This window comes from Ammospiza nelsoni, chromosome 5, assembly GCF_027579445.1.
Source record: "Ammospiza nelsoni isolate bAmmNel1 chromosome 5, bAmmNel1.pri, whole genome shotgun sequence".
NCBI lineage: Eukaryota > Metazoa > Chordata > Aves > Passeriformes > Passerellidae > Ammospiza > Ammospiza nelsoni.
Genome location: NC_080637.1, coordinates 24,519,965 through 24,535,581, shown reverse-complemented (window position 1 = coordinate 24,535,581; position 15,617 = coordinate 24,519,965). Strand labels below are relative to the sequence as shown.

At 38.2% G+C, this 15,617-nt stretch overlaps 1 protein-coding gene across 2 annotated transcripts in view; it reads left to right on the top strand.

The window, feature by feature from the left end:
* Positions 1-15,617, top strand: part of ST7 (suppression of tumorigenicity 7) — a 135,759-nt gene that overhangs the window by 103,601 nt on the left and 16,541 nt on the right. For both annotated transcript variants that reach the window (XM_059471984.1, XM_059471983.1), the window contains exons 9-11: positions 4,740-4,854; positions 12,687-12,759; positions 14,365-14,467. In XM_059471984.1, the coding sequence (XP_059327967.1) occupies positions 4,740-4,854; positions 12,687-12,759; positions 14,365-14,467 (291 nt within the window). The remainder of the gene's footprint in view (positions 1-4,739; positions 4,855-12,686; positions 12,760-14,364; positions 14,468-15,617) is intronic.

Here is a 15,617-nt window from a genome sequence, read left to right as displayed (position 1 = left end):
CAGATCACGGATCATATACCAGACAGCAGTTTATGTGAAGCACCTGTGAAGATGCAGTGCTATCCATACTGTGTGCTTGGCCCTTCACTTTTGGTGGACAGCTGCACCTGAAAGATGGCAGCCTCAGCCATGCTTTCTTTAGGAGACAGTTTTCCATTTCAGATACCCATTGCAGAAACATATGCACTAGTAATTAAGGTTGTAACAGTTTCACTGTTTGCATTGAATTCCCCTTGTTTTCTTATTGTCTCTTTATTTTGGGATAAATTCACACTGCATTTTTTGAATGTATTCAGTTGAATATATTGATCTGACTAATGGTACTGTTTGTTTGTGGAGAAGATGAGAGTACAAGCAGCAATGAATGATTGCATGCCCTACCCATAAATTTTGTGACCATGCATATAATCATGCAAATGGAGAATAAATGTGTCAACAGCAGGTTGTATATAACATTATTCATTTGTCTACCTTTGCATTCCCTTGAGTCCTGGGGTCTAGTTGTAGGTATAAGCTGGAGGTTATAGTGGGTTTGTACACAAATAATGTTTCTTGGTTAATTGATTCATGATATTAGTGTTGTCACTGGGAGAATAATTGATACAGACATTAAAGCTGCATTCCTTGAAAATGTTTTAAAAATTATGTCTAAATGAAAATGCCAGTAGCTGAAATACTCTCAGTTAGGGAATCTTCTTCAATAAATGTCCTTTGGGAGATGAAACTTGTTCCTCATCCAACAAATCAGATGTGGATTTCTTTGTACCATAAGGTATTTTTTCCAGTCATTGTTTTTTCATATCTATCACAAAATCATTGAACCGGCACCCTGTAATGTGAATTGAAGTGAATCTGGGAATAGGGTGCTTCTGGGACTAGTGTTCAGATATGTTCAGATTGTGTCAGACTTACTGCCAGAATTTTTCTGCAAACTTATGTTCCCACAATATTATTTATCTAAAAAAATCAAAGCTGAATTACCTGCAAAACTACCTTTTCTATATATTTGCAGTATACATAATGACTCTTTCAGAGAAAAGCAGTTCCACTTTCTACACCTGTACCTATTTTCCCCCAGACACACAGAGGAATTGGAAAGGAATATGTACAAACCCAGCTCCAGGTCTGACTTGGATCTCCAGAAAGTATTTTGACCAATAGAAGTTCAAAGTAAAATCCTTGTGAACATAGGTTTGGCATTAAATGTTCAACAACTGTTTGAATATCCTCATGTTGTAAAGAGGGAATACATTTATAGCCATGTGGTGTCTTGTTTTCACATGGTGTGAAAATTAGTTTAGCTCAGTGGAACACTTCTCTTTAATGCCAGCCAAGAAACCAACCAACTTGAATTTTACAATGACATTTTTAGTCCTAAGTAGTGTATATGTGAAATGCTATAGTGGCTCTGTGGCTCAGGAAATCTTGAGTGCTGAATTTTGGTGGCTGTCTCTTGAGGTCTGAAGGTGTGGAGAATGATGATAGCCGAGCCTTCATCTTGTCTTGAAGTGCAGTGCTTGCCACTCAAAATTATTTCTCAGGTTAAAGTAAAGTAAAAATAATTTAAATTTATAATCTAAATTATTTGGCAAATAATGGTCTGTAACTTTGCAGAAAATAAATCTTTGGGTGCAAAGGGATGTCTATGCCTCTTAAACTGGAGGCCAGTTAGAGCTCCATGTATGGGTCTGGGGAACTCAAGGATGTGTTTTTCATCTTGTGTTTGGGAATAGTTAAGGTATAATATTTGGGAATAATAATTGGGAATAATGAGCCCATCTTTACATGTCTGTGTGGAGCATGAACCAGCTCCCCCTCCATCTGCTAGGGAGGGGAGCAAGGTCAGTCTGCTCCCACTGCTCCTCAGCATGACCCAGTGTGTGGCCTTCCCTGACCAGCCACCAGACCTGTGTGGCAGTTTTTTCTTTCCCAGTGTTTACTTTCACTATGAGACCTGAAAGATGACCTGTCATAATATTCTTCCATCCAAGTGGCTTTACTTTCTGGCAGGTTTCTCAGTAAACAAATTTTTACTGTGTCTGGAAATTATTTGCAGTGAGAACTAGAAACTCTACATCCAGATATGACAGAAAAATGAGTTAATGTCTTCTTTTTCTTTTTTTTAATTGCAAACATGCTGTCATTTATGCACAGTCAGTGTTCACATAGCTGAGTGGTAACTTAGAGGTGTTTTATTTTTGAGGCTACAGTATTAACTGAGTTCAATATAACTGGTTTGGTCTTCTTAACACTCGACCTTTCCCAGATGAAACCTTTATTAACACTTCAGTTTGGAGGCCTGGCAGTCCAGACAGTGACCTTTATTCCTCTGCTGTCTGAGACAGGCTTTATCACTCTGACAGAACCTAATTAAAATAGCAAAAAAAATAATCAGTGAGTGATGTCAGTGAGAGGCAGAGAACCAGAGTAAGAGCTTTTACTGGCCAGAGTACATCTGTAACTAGCAGCTCTTCCTTCCCTTCTCTTCACTGATGGAGGGAATATTATTTTGCCAGCCGTTATTCATTCTCAATGACCAGGGATAATCTTTCTTAATCCCTTAGAGAGGTTTCTTTGCAAGATGTTCATTTTGAACTTTAAATCACATTTATGTAGAGCCAGATGTTGTCATGCTCTTTACTGCCAAATAGTAGCTTCCTCTCTTAAAAATCCAATAGTGAGTAAGGACAAGAATGAAGAGAAGGAAGAGAAGGAGATTTAATGATGGATCTTTAGCTAATGAATCCAATTTTATGAATTTTCACCTGCACTTACTTGTCTTCACAAACAATGACTTAAAATTTTTATTTTATTCTCAAACCCTTTCACTTAACCTGACAAGGTCTGTGGTCTTTTTTTTTTTTTTAATGGAGGAGAAAAGCTTTGCAGTTTTGTTTGTGCTCTTTTTCACAGGTTCAGCTCCTACCAATGAAACCAGGAGTTTATGGCCATCCCCGTGCCATTAACATGAAAAATTCAGTGGCCTCTTTCAGCTGCTCTCTCAGTGATCCTGATTCTCACCAGAAATTTATATCATCAGTTAAATAAAACACTGCCATTCTTGCCTGTCATCTTCTAATAATCCTCAGCGAAATCAATGCTATTCCAGACAGACAAATTTAGAGTCTTGAAGGTCAAAATAATTCTTCCATTAGCTTATACCAGACCATTTCACAAGAAGGAAATTCTCTGTGCTTTGCTTCTCTGATTACCTGTTAAGGCCTCTTTTCTTAACAGAGTGAAGAAGCTCTAGTGCGTTACCTTTTTCTCATTTTTTGAAGTTCTTGGTGACTATCTATCCTTCATTTCAATCCTTTTTACTTTTCTCTTATCTGTTTGTGCAATTAAGATTTGCTGGTTCTCATCAGTTTTGTTGTTTACATCTTGAGAGGTAGGTTTGTTAACTGTCAGAGTTTTCATATCTGGCTTGTTATTTTCAAATAGAGTAAGGCTGACCTTGAATCATATTCTTTACTTGGCATATTATAGTATTTCTGTTCTCATAAACCCTATCAGAGAGATTGTAAATTTTAGTATTCCCTGCAAGTTCCTGAGAAGCAGTGGTAATATCAGCTACCCCAGTTCTTCACTCTCAGGGACCCTTTGTGCTGAATCTACATCACAAAAGCAGTTAAACAACCATAAAGGGCACACAAGGAAGCAAGGATCTTTTAACACTTCAGTTCTTTAGAGAATCACTCTGACAATAAAAAGTATTGTTTAATCAATTCTGCAGTAAAAAACATGGATGGTTCTTATAGATGTGACTTAAAAAAGAGATGCAATTATCAGCTTCAGCCATTTGAATCTATGCAGATACTGAAACTGAGGGTACCTAAAAACATATTCCTGGTATCTCTCAATGGCTTAGTTCGTAAAGTAGAGACACTTACATGTGAAAAGATTAGATTATTTTAACTCTATATTTCATTCAGTTTGTCAGACAAGATGTATTCCTTAGTTATGGTGTTTGATTTGCTTGAGCTTTACCTTTCCTATTGTTGCTGTCCTTCTCTTCTCTTCTCTTCTCTTCTCTTCTCTTCTCTTCTCTTCTCTTCTCTTCTCTTCTCTTCTCTTCTCTTCTCTTCTCTTCTCTTCTCTTCTCTTCTCTTCTCTTCTCTCTTCTCTTCTCTTCTCTTCTCTTCTCTTCTCTTCTCTTCTCTTCTCTTCTCTTCTCTTCTCTTCTCTTCTCTTCTCTTCTCTTTTTTTTCACGTTGGCCACAATTGCAATTGTGTTCTTAAGTATTAACAATTACAAATCCTGGTATCACATATGTGATAATATGGTTGCATATATGTAAGCTTATCTATGTAAGTAGATATGTAACATCTTTAATTTGATGTTGTTGCGGTTTTTCAATGTATTTTATGATTTTATCTGAGAGGTGCTGGATTGCATACAACTGAGACACTAGTGGTACACTGGTGAGGATTCTTCCCCAGTACAATAACTCTTTTTCACTTTGAAGAAGCCTGTTCATTGAAGGAGAGTTATGTGTTCAGATAGCTGGGTTGTTGGATTTGACTAATTACATCCTATACAAGCATGTCTTGAGAAGAACCTGACTTTGTATCCATTATGAGCTCAGAAATTTCTGAGGTAATCCTGAGCTTTGGGAAAAAACTAAGAGCAAGAGGAACTGAGGAGTTTTAACTTGGTGTTTTCTATTTCAATGCATTTTGAACAAGAAACCTTCTCCATTTTATAATCTAACCTTTTCATATGTTATTGATTGCAGTTGATGAAGGAGTTTCCCCTGCTCAGCATGTTCAACATCCACGAAAACCTGCTAGAGGCTTTGCTGGAACTGCAAGCATATGCAGATGTCCAGGCAGTCTTAGCAAAGTATGATGGTAAGTTCAAATATGTATTTGTATTTTCTCTAGGTGATTCACACAGAATAAATATATTTAAGTCAAACTCCTAATATTTAGGAAACACTGTAATTAAATTGATAGCCGTAAGCTTCATACATGCCCTTACACAATCCTTTATCCAAGATTAAATACTGTGCATTTTTTCTGCCAGCCCATGCTGAAATCATTGTACAGGGTGATGGCACTCACTAGCAGCTCCCCTGTGCTTTCTTTGTTTTCTTTTGATGTTTAAAGAAATGACTGTTTAGGTTCTGCTGAATTTTTATTGCATGCTATTCATACCTTTTCTGAAGAAAATATTATCCCCCATGGACTTACCTGTGATTGTTGACTTAATAGCATGGAAGAGAACATTGGTTTAACTTCATAGCAGCCTACTGAGTAGCAGACTTCATTTCTTATAGGGAAACTTTGGGAAGCTCAGAAGACTAGGTGAAAATTTTGTATTATTTTGTTTTGTTTTTCAGTAAACATTGGTTTATGCAGCACTGCAACTCTTTTCATGTTCAAAACACAGCTGCTGGAGCTCTAGGTCTTTAAACTTGAAGGCTATTTAAGAAAAACACAAATAAGCAGCTGGTTACAAGTAACATTAGTGATAATCACTTCTAGCAGTCCAGTCTGGAATGTTTTCAACTCTTTTTGGAGTCAAATCATTCTAAGCAGAGATCAAAATGTCACCCAGGCCCTTGAATACTGCCATTCAGTAGCAGTAATGACTCTGGAAGAGATCTTGGTTGTACTTAGTCTGATTGAAGACATTGGCAGTTAAAGTGGTAACATCAGAGCCTTTCTAGTAGCTCCTTGTATTTCAGTAATTCCTGTGACCCTGGGAGAGATGTCTACGTTCTTTTTTTTTGCCATGTTAAAAAGCAAAAAATGTAGAAATGCTGGTTTTTATTCCCCAGGCATCACTGTATGTTGGCACCTTCTAGTCTTCAATGTAGTTATGAGGTAATAGTTCTGGGAAATAGCAGAACTGTGACAGAGCAGGGTATTTAGCCTGTATTCTCAAATCTCAAGACTAAACTCCAGTGCCAGCTCTACTTTGGCATACTGAAAGCACTGATCCATGATTTTAAACAATACCATGGTAGCACTTTATGTCATGGAAGTTGATAAAAATTGCAAGTGTGTTTCATTTTCTCAAAAGCATGTGATAGAGTCAGAACAAATGAGACTTTTAAAAATAAAGCTCTTACTTTGGCTGTTTGAGCATAGGCAGTTTCAGCTCACACTTTGGTATGGTGTGTGTATGCACTGGGTTTGCAAAAGGACTCAGCAAACACAGGCTTAACCAGTATAACCCTCACAGTTCATGAGTCTCAGAAGGCCTGTCTCAGGGAGTCTCAGCTCATTTTAGAACTCATCAGCTTCATGTGTTGTAAGATTTATTGGAATATAAAACACTGAACTCATTTATACCTTCCTATCTGCAGTTTCTGTTGGTCCCACTCCACTGCTTTTTTTGACTAAGACCAAACCTGATTTATTGTATTTTGATAACATATGAACAAATTATTTCCTCAAGCAGTCTGCTCCCACCCTGGGCTAAAATGTTGGACCACATCATGTGAAACCTCAGCCTCTGTAAGCAGATGCACTGCTTTACCAAAAGCCATGTGTTAAATTGTGTTTATATTATGTACCTGGCAACAGAGCTGATGTCCATACTCATTATTCATGGAAAAAGGGTCTCATTAGTGGAACAGCATGCACTGTTGCTGAGCTACATCATTATGGTTTCAGAGTTCAGTGTCTGTCAATAGAGTGAGGATGACCTAAATACTGTTGAATTCTGAAAATATTTTTGGCTCTGATTTAACACATATCCATGTTATTTGCAGCAGAAATAGTTATGGCTGGGGGAGTTAGTTTGCTTGTAGTGATGCTTGGAGCAACTGATTTATTAATTTCCCTGGGCAGCCAGTTGCTTTGATAGATATTAAGTGATAAGCTGGGCACTGTGTGAAAACCCAGACTTTTCTGTCAATTTAAAGTCAGGTTTAGATAGAATGGATGCCTCTGTGTTTAATCTTAGTGATGCAATGGTTCCTCTTTAAACCTGTCCTTGCTTTCATTTTTTAAAGTATAGTATTTTCCAGTGAGACTAAAAGCCTTCTGGTTTGCAGGATGAACATCTTGCACAGATTCTTTTCTCTTTGCACATATCTCTTTGCAGAGGAGAAAGGCCACATCACCATGCCAGAGTCCCAAATGCAGAGTTCACTTGAGACAATATTTTAGAGCAAAGGACACATAGAAAGGAAATGGGGTTTAAATACAAAAGATCTCATTCTGCTCTATGCTTTGATACTTTTCTATTTGGTAACAGCTTGTTCAAGCAGAATCCTGCCTTAAATTAGTGTTATATCAAAATGCAGGCCTTTGAAGACACACTTTTGTCTTGGTTTGAAAAGCCAGGTGTCTGCTAAGGAAGGCAGGAGCTTCCCTTGAAATGGAAAATGTAACCCCCTTCCCTCTGAATTATTATAATTTTGAAATTAGGCGCTCTCAGGCAAAGATATGGGAATAGGAATACCAGTTCTTTAATAGAAAAATTAAAAATACAAATGTAATAGTACAAAAAACCACTGACAGAGTCAGAATATGACCTGACACCCTGTGTAGCAGTCTGATTAAATGGTGGCTGCAGTCCTCCTGGAGTGGCGGGTGTGGTTCTGTTGTAGCAGTGAGCCTGTACCAAACCTCTGAAGGTCTGATAAGGGTGTGGATGGGCCTGGTCTTCCTCTGGGAATCCAGTGGGAAAAGGCTGTCTCTACTGTTCCAAATTTCAGATTATATCCAGGTAGGAATGCTTGGCTCCCCCCCTGGGTGGAGCCCAAATCTCCCAGTGGGATGATGTCATTTTGTCTGTCATGCAGTGGCACTCGGTGGCTCATTAACAGCAGATATTTCCCTGAGAGAGGATTGGTTGTGAAAGAGATAAAGAAAACTGCCCAATTAAGAGAAGATAACTGCCCCATCTCTAACAGATGGCAATAGAATACACACCCCCAGCTACATCTTGCAATCCAAGACAACTTTAGAAACAAAGACTTCTTTGTCTTGGAATACCTATAACTTAGTGAAATCCTAACAGTTAACACAGAGAAGTGACTTTTCTAAAATGTAGCCAATTCATGGCTACTCTCTTTTCTCTGCCCCTTCTGTCCAGTTTCTTATTGTCCCTACAGATTATGCATGTAAATTCTATTTATATTGAAGGCAGTCTTTTTGTAGAGAGCTGCAGATTGATGAAGCAATTGCATGCAGCCATCAGTTGCATTAGCTCTGGTCTCCAGGGGTTTTATAGATAGTTTCATTACTTGCCATGTTTATATTTGATGTTTTGGAGGTATTCTACCTGGTGGAGCTAACTGGGTCGGCGTTCTAAGTGCAATGAAGAGTTTTCTTCAGAAAGTGGCAGTATGGAAGAAGCCATTCCCTCATACACAGTGTTTTATACCCCTTTTGTTTCTTTGAAAGAGATATCTTAAGAGAAAATTCCTTTTAGTTATGGTTATACCAAAATCTAATCTACCTTCTCAAAGAGACACAAATCAAGACCTCAAGTTTGTGTAACAGTAGTATTGAGAGAATAGTTTGTCTTTGTTCCTATCACATCTTTTCCAGCTTATGCTTGCAAGAACTGATTTCTCTCCTCCATATCAAAATCACTTGTCACTTCAGCTAGGTTTCAGCAACAGTTTGTGTCTGTTCATACCATCTGGTTTCTTTTTTTTTGCCAAATGATTCTGTGGCATTTTTTGTTTTGCCTATTTGTGCAAAAGCACAAGAAGTCTAAAGCAATTATACTAGTCTTGCTCTCTTTAACTTTCTTAAGCAGAAATTATTCCTTACTCTCTACAGGCATTTAGGATTGAACTTGGTCAAGTTAAAGTGGCTGACTCTTGCTTGGTCGCTGATATGCTTGTCAGCAAGAGTGGCATATGAAATATTTAAAATCAGCAATTTTAAATCTTTCCATATCTGAATAGCGTAAATTTTAGTTGTAGTTATGGCAAAATAAAGGCTACTTGTGGTTTTCCCTCTGTAATATAGGGGCTGTGTTTGATTGGGGTGCTTCCCACTACTGAGAAAGAATGCCAAAAGTACAGAGAATCAGAACTAATTTTCATAAGCACCATACATATAGTTGTGCTCTCTCCAGCATGTTTTCTACTACATTTTGTAGGAAAATGTGATCAGTGTTCTAATGGGACATCAGATCTTTCTGATAGTGGTTTTCCCCTGATATTCATCTCATATTTTTCTTTAATGATTTCCATCACATTACTCTTGTTTTTAACCATTTGTATCAGCTTAATTCACTTTCTTAATGTTTGTGTCTTTATACATGACTGCATCTCTCTTCTGTCATCACTGATTTCAGCCTGCACATATTTATTTGCTAGAGTGCTTTCAATCTATAAACAATTCTTCCTATCACCTGTGTAAAATTGGGAATAATTTGTGATTAGTGATTTATATTTTTGCATTTATTAATGACTAAAGCAATTGCAACATGCCTGTCTCTTCATGAATAGAGCCTTTTGGTGACCTGGTAGGGAATGTTGCATTGTTCCATATCCAGATGAATAATTTTTTTGTTTTAGTTTCTATTGATAAGAACACTAGATCCCATGGCCTTTTTAGATGATATATGGCATATTCTGCATATCCACAGCATCTTTCCATCAGTTCAGTCTCATAAGCAGCTGCCTAAGAAGCAAATGAATTGTATGAATTCGCTTTCCCAGTCCTCCTCATACATGACTGGGGCTTATTAAAAGAAAATTTTTATAAATTAAGTCTAGATTTTTGCATTCTATTTAACAATACGAGCAATAAGAAAGAAGGAGAGTCTTTTCTAGATTGACACATCAGTTTCTATTAAGCAAAAATGTCCTGATGGATTTGACAACAGAATAGCAGTCACATCTTTCAGCACATTGTGTGAGCTCCCCAAGTAATCACAGGAGGGTGGGAAACAGTGTATGTGAAGATATTTTGCCAGATGGCTCAGAGAGCTGGACACAGTCATTTATTAAAACTTCGCTTTGGTTCTGACAGAATACATATCTCCTAGGGCTAGTTTGGACACAATTCCCTTGCTAAATTCAAGTTGTTACCAGACATAATTGTTTATGCTTCTCTCTAAAATATGAGGGTGAAGTTTTGGAGATTAAGCCAAAATTATTTTAAAGTATTGTAGTCATAGACCAGCATACAGCAGGACTAAATACTTTTGGTCTAATATGTAGCAAAAAAAAAGAAAAACACTTTGGAAAGCAAGCAGGCGTGGACCTGCTAACGCTGTCTCTGTTGGACTAGATGATGTCCAGAGCTCAATTCCAGCTCCAACCACTCTGTGATTCTGTGATAAATATGAACATTTGTATCTATTTCTTCCATTGCTAGGAGTCTGTAAGTATTGTCCTCAAACAAGTGCTGCTTGCTCTCTAGCAGCACAGTACTGGAAGAGGCCTCCTGGGTGAATCAGGGCTCCTGCTGTTGCATTCCCTGCATGATACTCCCCCTTCCATGAGCTGAGCAAGCTCCATCCTAGAATTAATCGGGTTTTTTTGCCCTGCTGTTTTACCTGGAAATCTCCCTCAAATGTTCATTTCACAGAAACTTTCTTTTAATCTGAGGCTTAAATTTAATTCTGAACTCTGTTCTTGTGCAAATGCTGTCCTTTTCCTGAGCAACCCTTCTTCTCTGCTGGTGTTCCATGGGGGTCTGCATAGGAAACAGTTGGATCTTTTCTCAGTCTTCATTTCATTTTGTTTGATACAAAAACAGTCCAACCCTTCTGTTTGCTTTTGTTGTTCTTGACCATGGGTGATCAGATTTGAACACAACATTCTTTGAGAAATCCCATTTCTTCTGCAAAAAGGACTCACATGGTCTATCTGAGCCTTAGCTCATCTCACCACATTTCTCTTCCTTGCAGATGCCAGCTGTTCATTTTGAATCATCTTGCAATCTATGTGCACAGATGTTTCCAGCTCAGGAACACTTACTGTCTACCAGAAGACAGTGTTTTGTGATACTGTTTTACTATATTAAAAGGCATTTCTGTTTACTGGAAATAACTTTTAACTCCTGATGTTAAGGAAAACTTGATATAAAGAGGATTATTGGATGTGTTCAGAAATATTTTCTTTTCCTGTCACTGAAGATGTGCTCATGCCTGTGTCTGTAGCTGTCTTCTATTAGTGGAGTAATTAATATATCTGTCATCCAAACTGCTCTGCATGCTGCTGATTTTAATTACTTTAGTCACTACAATTACATACTCCAGTGAAATTATAGTTGCAATATATTATAGGGAAGCCACCAGCAGGATCTGTACGCCTCATACTTAAAGTGCAAGTGCATAAAAAGATAACAGGATTTAACAGGTAGCCTTTTCAAAGTGCCACAGTCATTCTAGCAATGTTTTCTGTCTCACAGAATAACATTGTGCCTGGTTTTTTGGTTATTAATAAGTGAAGGATGATGACTGCTGAGATAGGACTTGCTTGTTCTGTGTAACTCCCTTCTGGAGCCCTATCTTGCAAGGCTCATGAGTTCAGTGAATAGCAAGTGTCTGTTAATCCTGAAGTAGCCAAGTTATCATGGCAATTTCATCTTTCTAATCAAGTTTAATGACAAACCAAGGGACAGATAGTTTCTTAGAGCAACAGTCAGATTAGCTGCTCCTCACTTCTACAGTGGGCCTGCCTCAGTGCCTTGTGTTTGCTGTGCTGTGTTTTCTGTTTGCTGTAGGCAGTTATCAGTGTGTACAGAAGGGTTTGCAGAATCCAACCTTTAGTGGGTTTGGTTTATTGTGGTTTGGTTTTTTTTTTTCATGTACCTGTTATCTTTAAATTTCTGATGCTGGAATATTTCAGTCTCAATATGTGACTGCTGGGTGGATTACAGAATCACAGAATAAGCTGAGTTGGAGGGGACCCACAAGGGTCACTGAGTCCAGCTCTTAGCCCTGCACAGGACATCTCCAAGGATCACAACATGAGATTAAAAATGTGGAAGTCAATTCTCTATAACAATGAGAACAAATACATCACTCAAGTCTGTTAAGCAGCATTTCTCTCTACCTTTTGAATGCATTGTGCCAATTTGCTGGTAGAAAACATGTATAAATTAACTAATGGGTTAAGTTGGGTTTATGGTCCTGTGTGTCTCTGGAACAGGATAAAATTGCTAGAGTGTCTGGTGGATGTGTGTTTAGGTCCAGTATTTTCTTAAGAGGCAAAACACATTTTACTGTAGATCTTTAACTTCAATCAGTCTACTGGTTGATTGCTTGCAAGTCAAATCCATTATTACTTGAATAGATGTCTTAACTTGTACAGCTGCTACATGCTCATATTAGACAGATGCTTCTCAGTGAAAGCATGAAGAGTAAAGCAGATAGCCCTCAGTTATTAATTACATATTTTGTGAACTATGGAAAAATCCAGGTATTCCAAATTATCTATATATGTATCTATGGAGTAATGACTTGTTTCATTATGTCTCCATCATGTCACTCTTTGAATTAGTTCTCTGATGATACCAGTTGCTGTTTAGTAGCACTTCCAGAGGTCATTAACATACATTTTAAAGCCTGTATATCAAGTGGAAATTTAAAAATCCATGTGACATGGCAGCATAGGTCCAAAGATAAGAAAGTATTCTGAGTTCATGTACTAATTTTGTGTATGCCATGCTTACTCTAAAGTATCAATCAACCACTTTTCTTCTGCACACTTTTAAGTGTTCAGATATTTAATATTTTCCTTTCTTTTCAACAGATATAAGTTTACCAAAATCAGCAACAATATGCTACACAGCTGCATTGCTCAAAGCCAGAGCTGTCTCTGACAAGTAAGTGCTTAAGAACCACATTCCAGAAAAATTCCTGATTTAATGTAAGATTTTTCTTAGCTGAGCCCACACCCTAACAATCTGCTGATTTAGCAGGAAAATTAAGACCTGCGATAAATTACTTTATATATAAAAAATAATTAATAATATAAAAATTTTGATAAAATTACTTTATGTGTAAAAAATTTGTAGTGATCTAACATTGCACTTGAGATGCTAAGGAAGAAGAAAAGAAGAGAAATTGCATAAATTCAGTTCTTGTTCCAGTTTTATAAATACTGTCTGGGTGAGCTTTGGCTTCCTAGATAGTATGGTGAAGATGCAACTGAAAAGGGTTGTGTGGCTGAACCTCTTCAACTTTGTGTAAACTTGACGCAAAAAGGTAAAAACTAAATGTTGATGCACTGGTAACAATGTCATTTTACAAGTGCTGTCAGCAGAGTGCTCATCTAATTAAATAGCAGCAGGTGGATTTAGCGTTATTATATCAGGGATTCTGAGAGGTAGATAATGTTCATATTTTTAGAGACACAAATATCTGTTAATTCCTTTTATGTTTTTCACTTGGGTCTCAACCTTCCAAGGTGCTGAGCACATCTATTTGATGCCTGTGGACTTGGGAGCACCGGCCCACTCTGAAAGGGTGCTCAGCTCCTCGTGAGATGGAGCTCAAAACCCCCCATTCTGCTCTCAGATGCCTGCACACAAATCTCAGGCAGAGTTGTGTCTCTGCACCTGAGGGTCGAATGCCCCCCTAAAGTTGAAAAGCAAGTGGAGTGGAAAGCCATTTTCTTGACTGACATCCTGACAGTTTTTGCTTTTAAAGTGTATGTACACATCAAGTTCTAAGTAATTTTCTTTCATTCTTTTTATCCTGTAGATCGCCAGTACCTACTGCAACATCTTTCCTCCCTACACAGCGACTCCAGCTTGGGAGGGCAGGGCTAAGGTTGTCACAGCTTTCCCTGTGGTGTCTGCCTGCCAAGTACAGCTCTGGAGTTAGCCGTGGGGTGTGAGGTGAGAAAGAGATTGCATGGTCTGGTTTTTTATTCACTGGGGCAGATGATTTGCCCACAGTTTGGGCATGCTACCCTCAATGGTGCTGCAGCCAGTAGACCACCTGCTACTGCTGCTGCATCGTGCTTCCATCTCAACCTGACCCAGGGGCATTGGGTTGGGAACCTTCCTAAAACTCCCCCAAACCTGTTTTTAATTAAACCCTCCAACAATAATTTGGCATTGGTTTTTTGGGGGTTTTTTGGTCTTGTTATTTTTTCTTTTATTTTCTTTTTTTTTTCCCCTGCAATTTCAGCTTTGAGTATGCCCCTAGCAAGGTACCTAGAGCAAACTTAGGTTAGTGACAGAGAAGGGACTGTTTGAACTGACTTTCTGCCATGATTAGATACAAACATGCTTTCCGCTTCTGCTGGGATTTTTATTGGCCTTGATGTAATAGATCACTCAGAGTTTCCACTTGCTATGGAAGTTTGGAGAGCATAGGAAAATTACTCAGTTTGGTTACATGGGCCCATGTTCTAGATTCCTTTTCTGACTTTTTCTTACTAGCATTTCTGACCTAATGTGTTTGTTTCTTTGCTTTTGTAGATTTTCTCCAGAGGCTGCTTCAAGGCGAGGGCTGAGCACTGCAGAGATGAATGCAGTAGAAGCTATTCACAGAGCAGTAGAATTTAATCCACATGTGCCAAAAGTGAGTATTGAGAAAACATTGTTGTAGCTCTGACCCTGCTGAGGATATAACTCCTGATTTTTGTGTTAGAGTAATGAGTGATGTTGTGGAAAAGAGAGCAAACAATGGAAAGGGGAAAAAGCTGATAGTATGCACAGTTTTTTGGTTTGCAATCTCATATTCAGGACTGTGCAGCTTGAAATTTCAACTGATGTGGATTTCACCAAATGCTGACCTGGAAGCAGATGATGCAATAAGATAGATTATTATTCACAAAATAGTCATTAAAGATCTTCAAGTTCAAAGTAGCATATTTTATTTGTTTTGATGATTATATGTAAGAAAATGCTTTTGGCATGCTGTACAAAAGAGCCTATCTTTGGAGTTCATGGTGTACTTCATATAAGTTGCATTAGTAATCCCTTATGCAGCGACCTGTCATTAAATTCTGAGGATGCAAAGCTCAGAGGGGAAGAATTGCTGAGAACTGCAAAGTAAAAAAAGCAGATTTGTGTTCTAATTCCCATACCTGCTCTCTGGGGTTTGTATCTCAGCAGTGAGAATGTTGCCAAGAGGTTGCTGAAGGCTAAAGGCAGATTTTTTTTGCCAGTTGGACCTTTTTGGCCTCTGAACTTCACCCTACAAGCCTTTGGGCTAGCATTGCCCTTGGAAAGTGAGCAGTGGAAAACTGGGATATGTTAATGTAGGGAGCCTTATCATTAGGTAGGAGCCTTGTCATTAGGTACAGTTGAGCACCAGGTCTGGTCAAGACAAACCCAAACCCTCTTCGTATGTACACATGGGTTGCAGAAAGTTAATTCTCATACACTGCAGGAATTAAATGTTTTCTCTGTGACCTGTGACCAAATGTAGCATTACATTTGTCTGTAATGCTAACCACTAAATAGCTGTCTGAAAATTAGGCTGTTGTCTTAATAAAATCATCTAGATTCCCTCTACAGGCAGTGGAAAGAATGAACTGCCTTAGACAGACTTTTCCTCCTCAGTGTTTCTACAGTGAATATGAAAAGAGCAACTCTTTTCCAGTAAAAGCCTGATTTTTAGACAACAAAGTTTACATGAGAATGAGTCCTTTTGTAATATTAGCTGAGCTTCTACTTTTGTGCCATACCATAAAAGGAATATCTTAGATGAAGCTTGATTCCAGAAC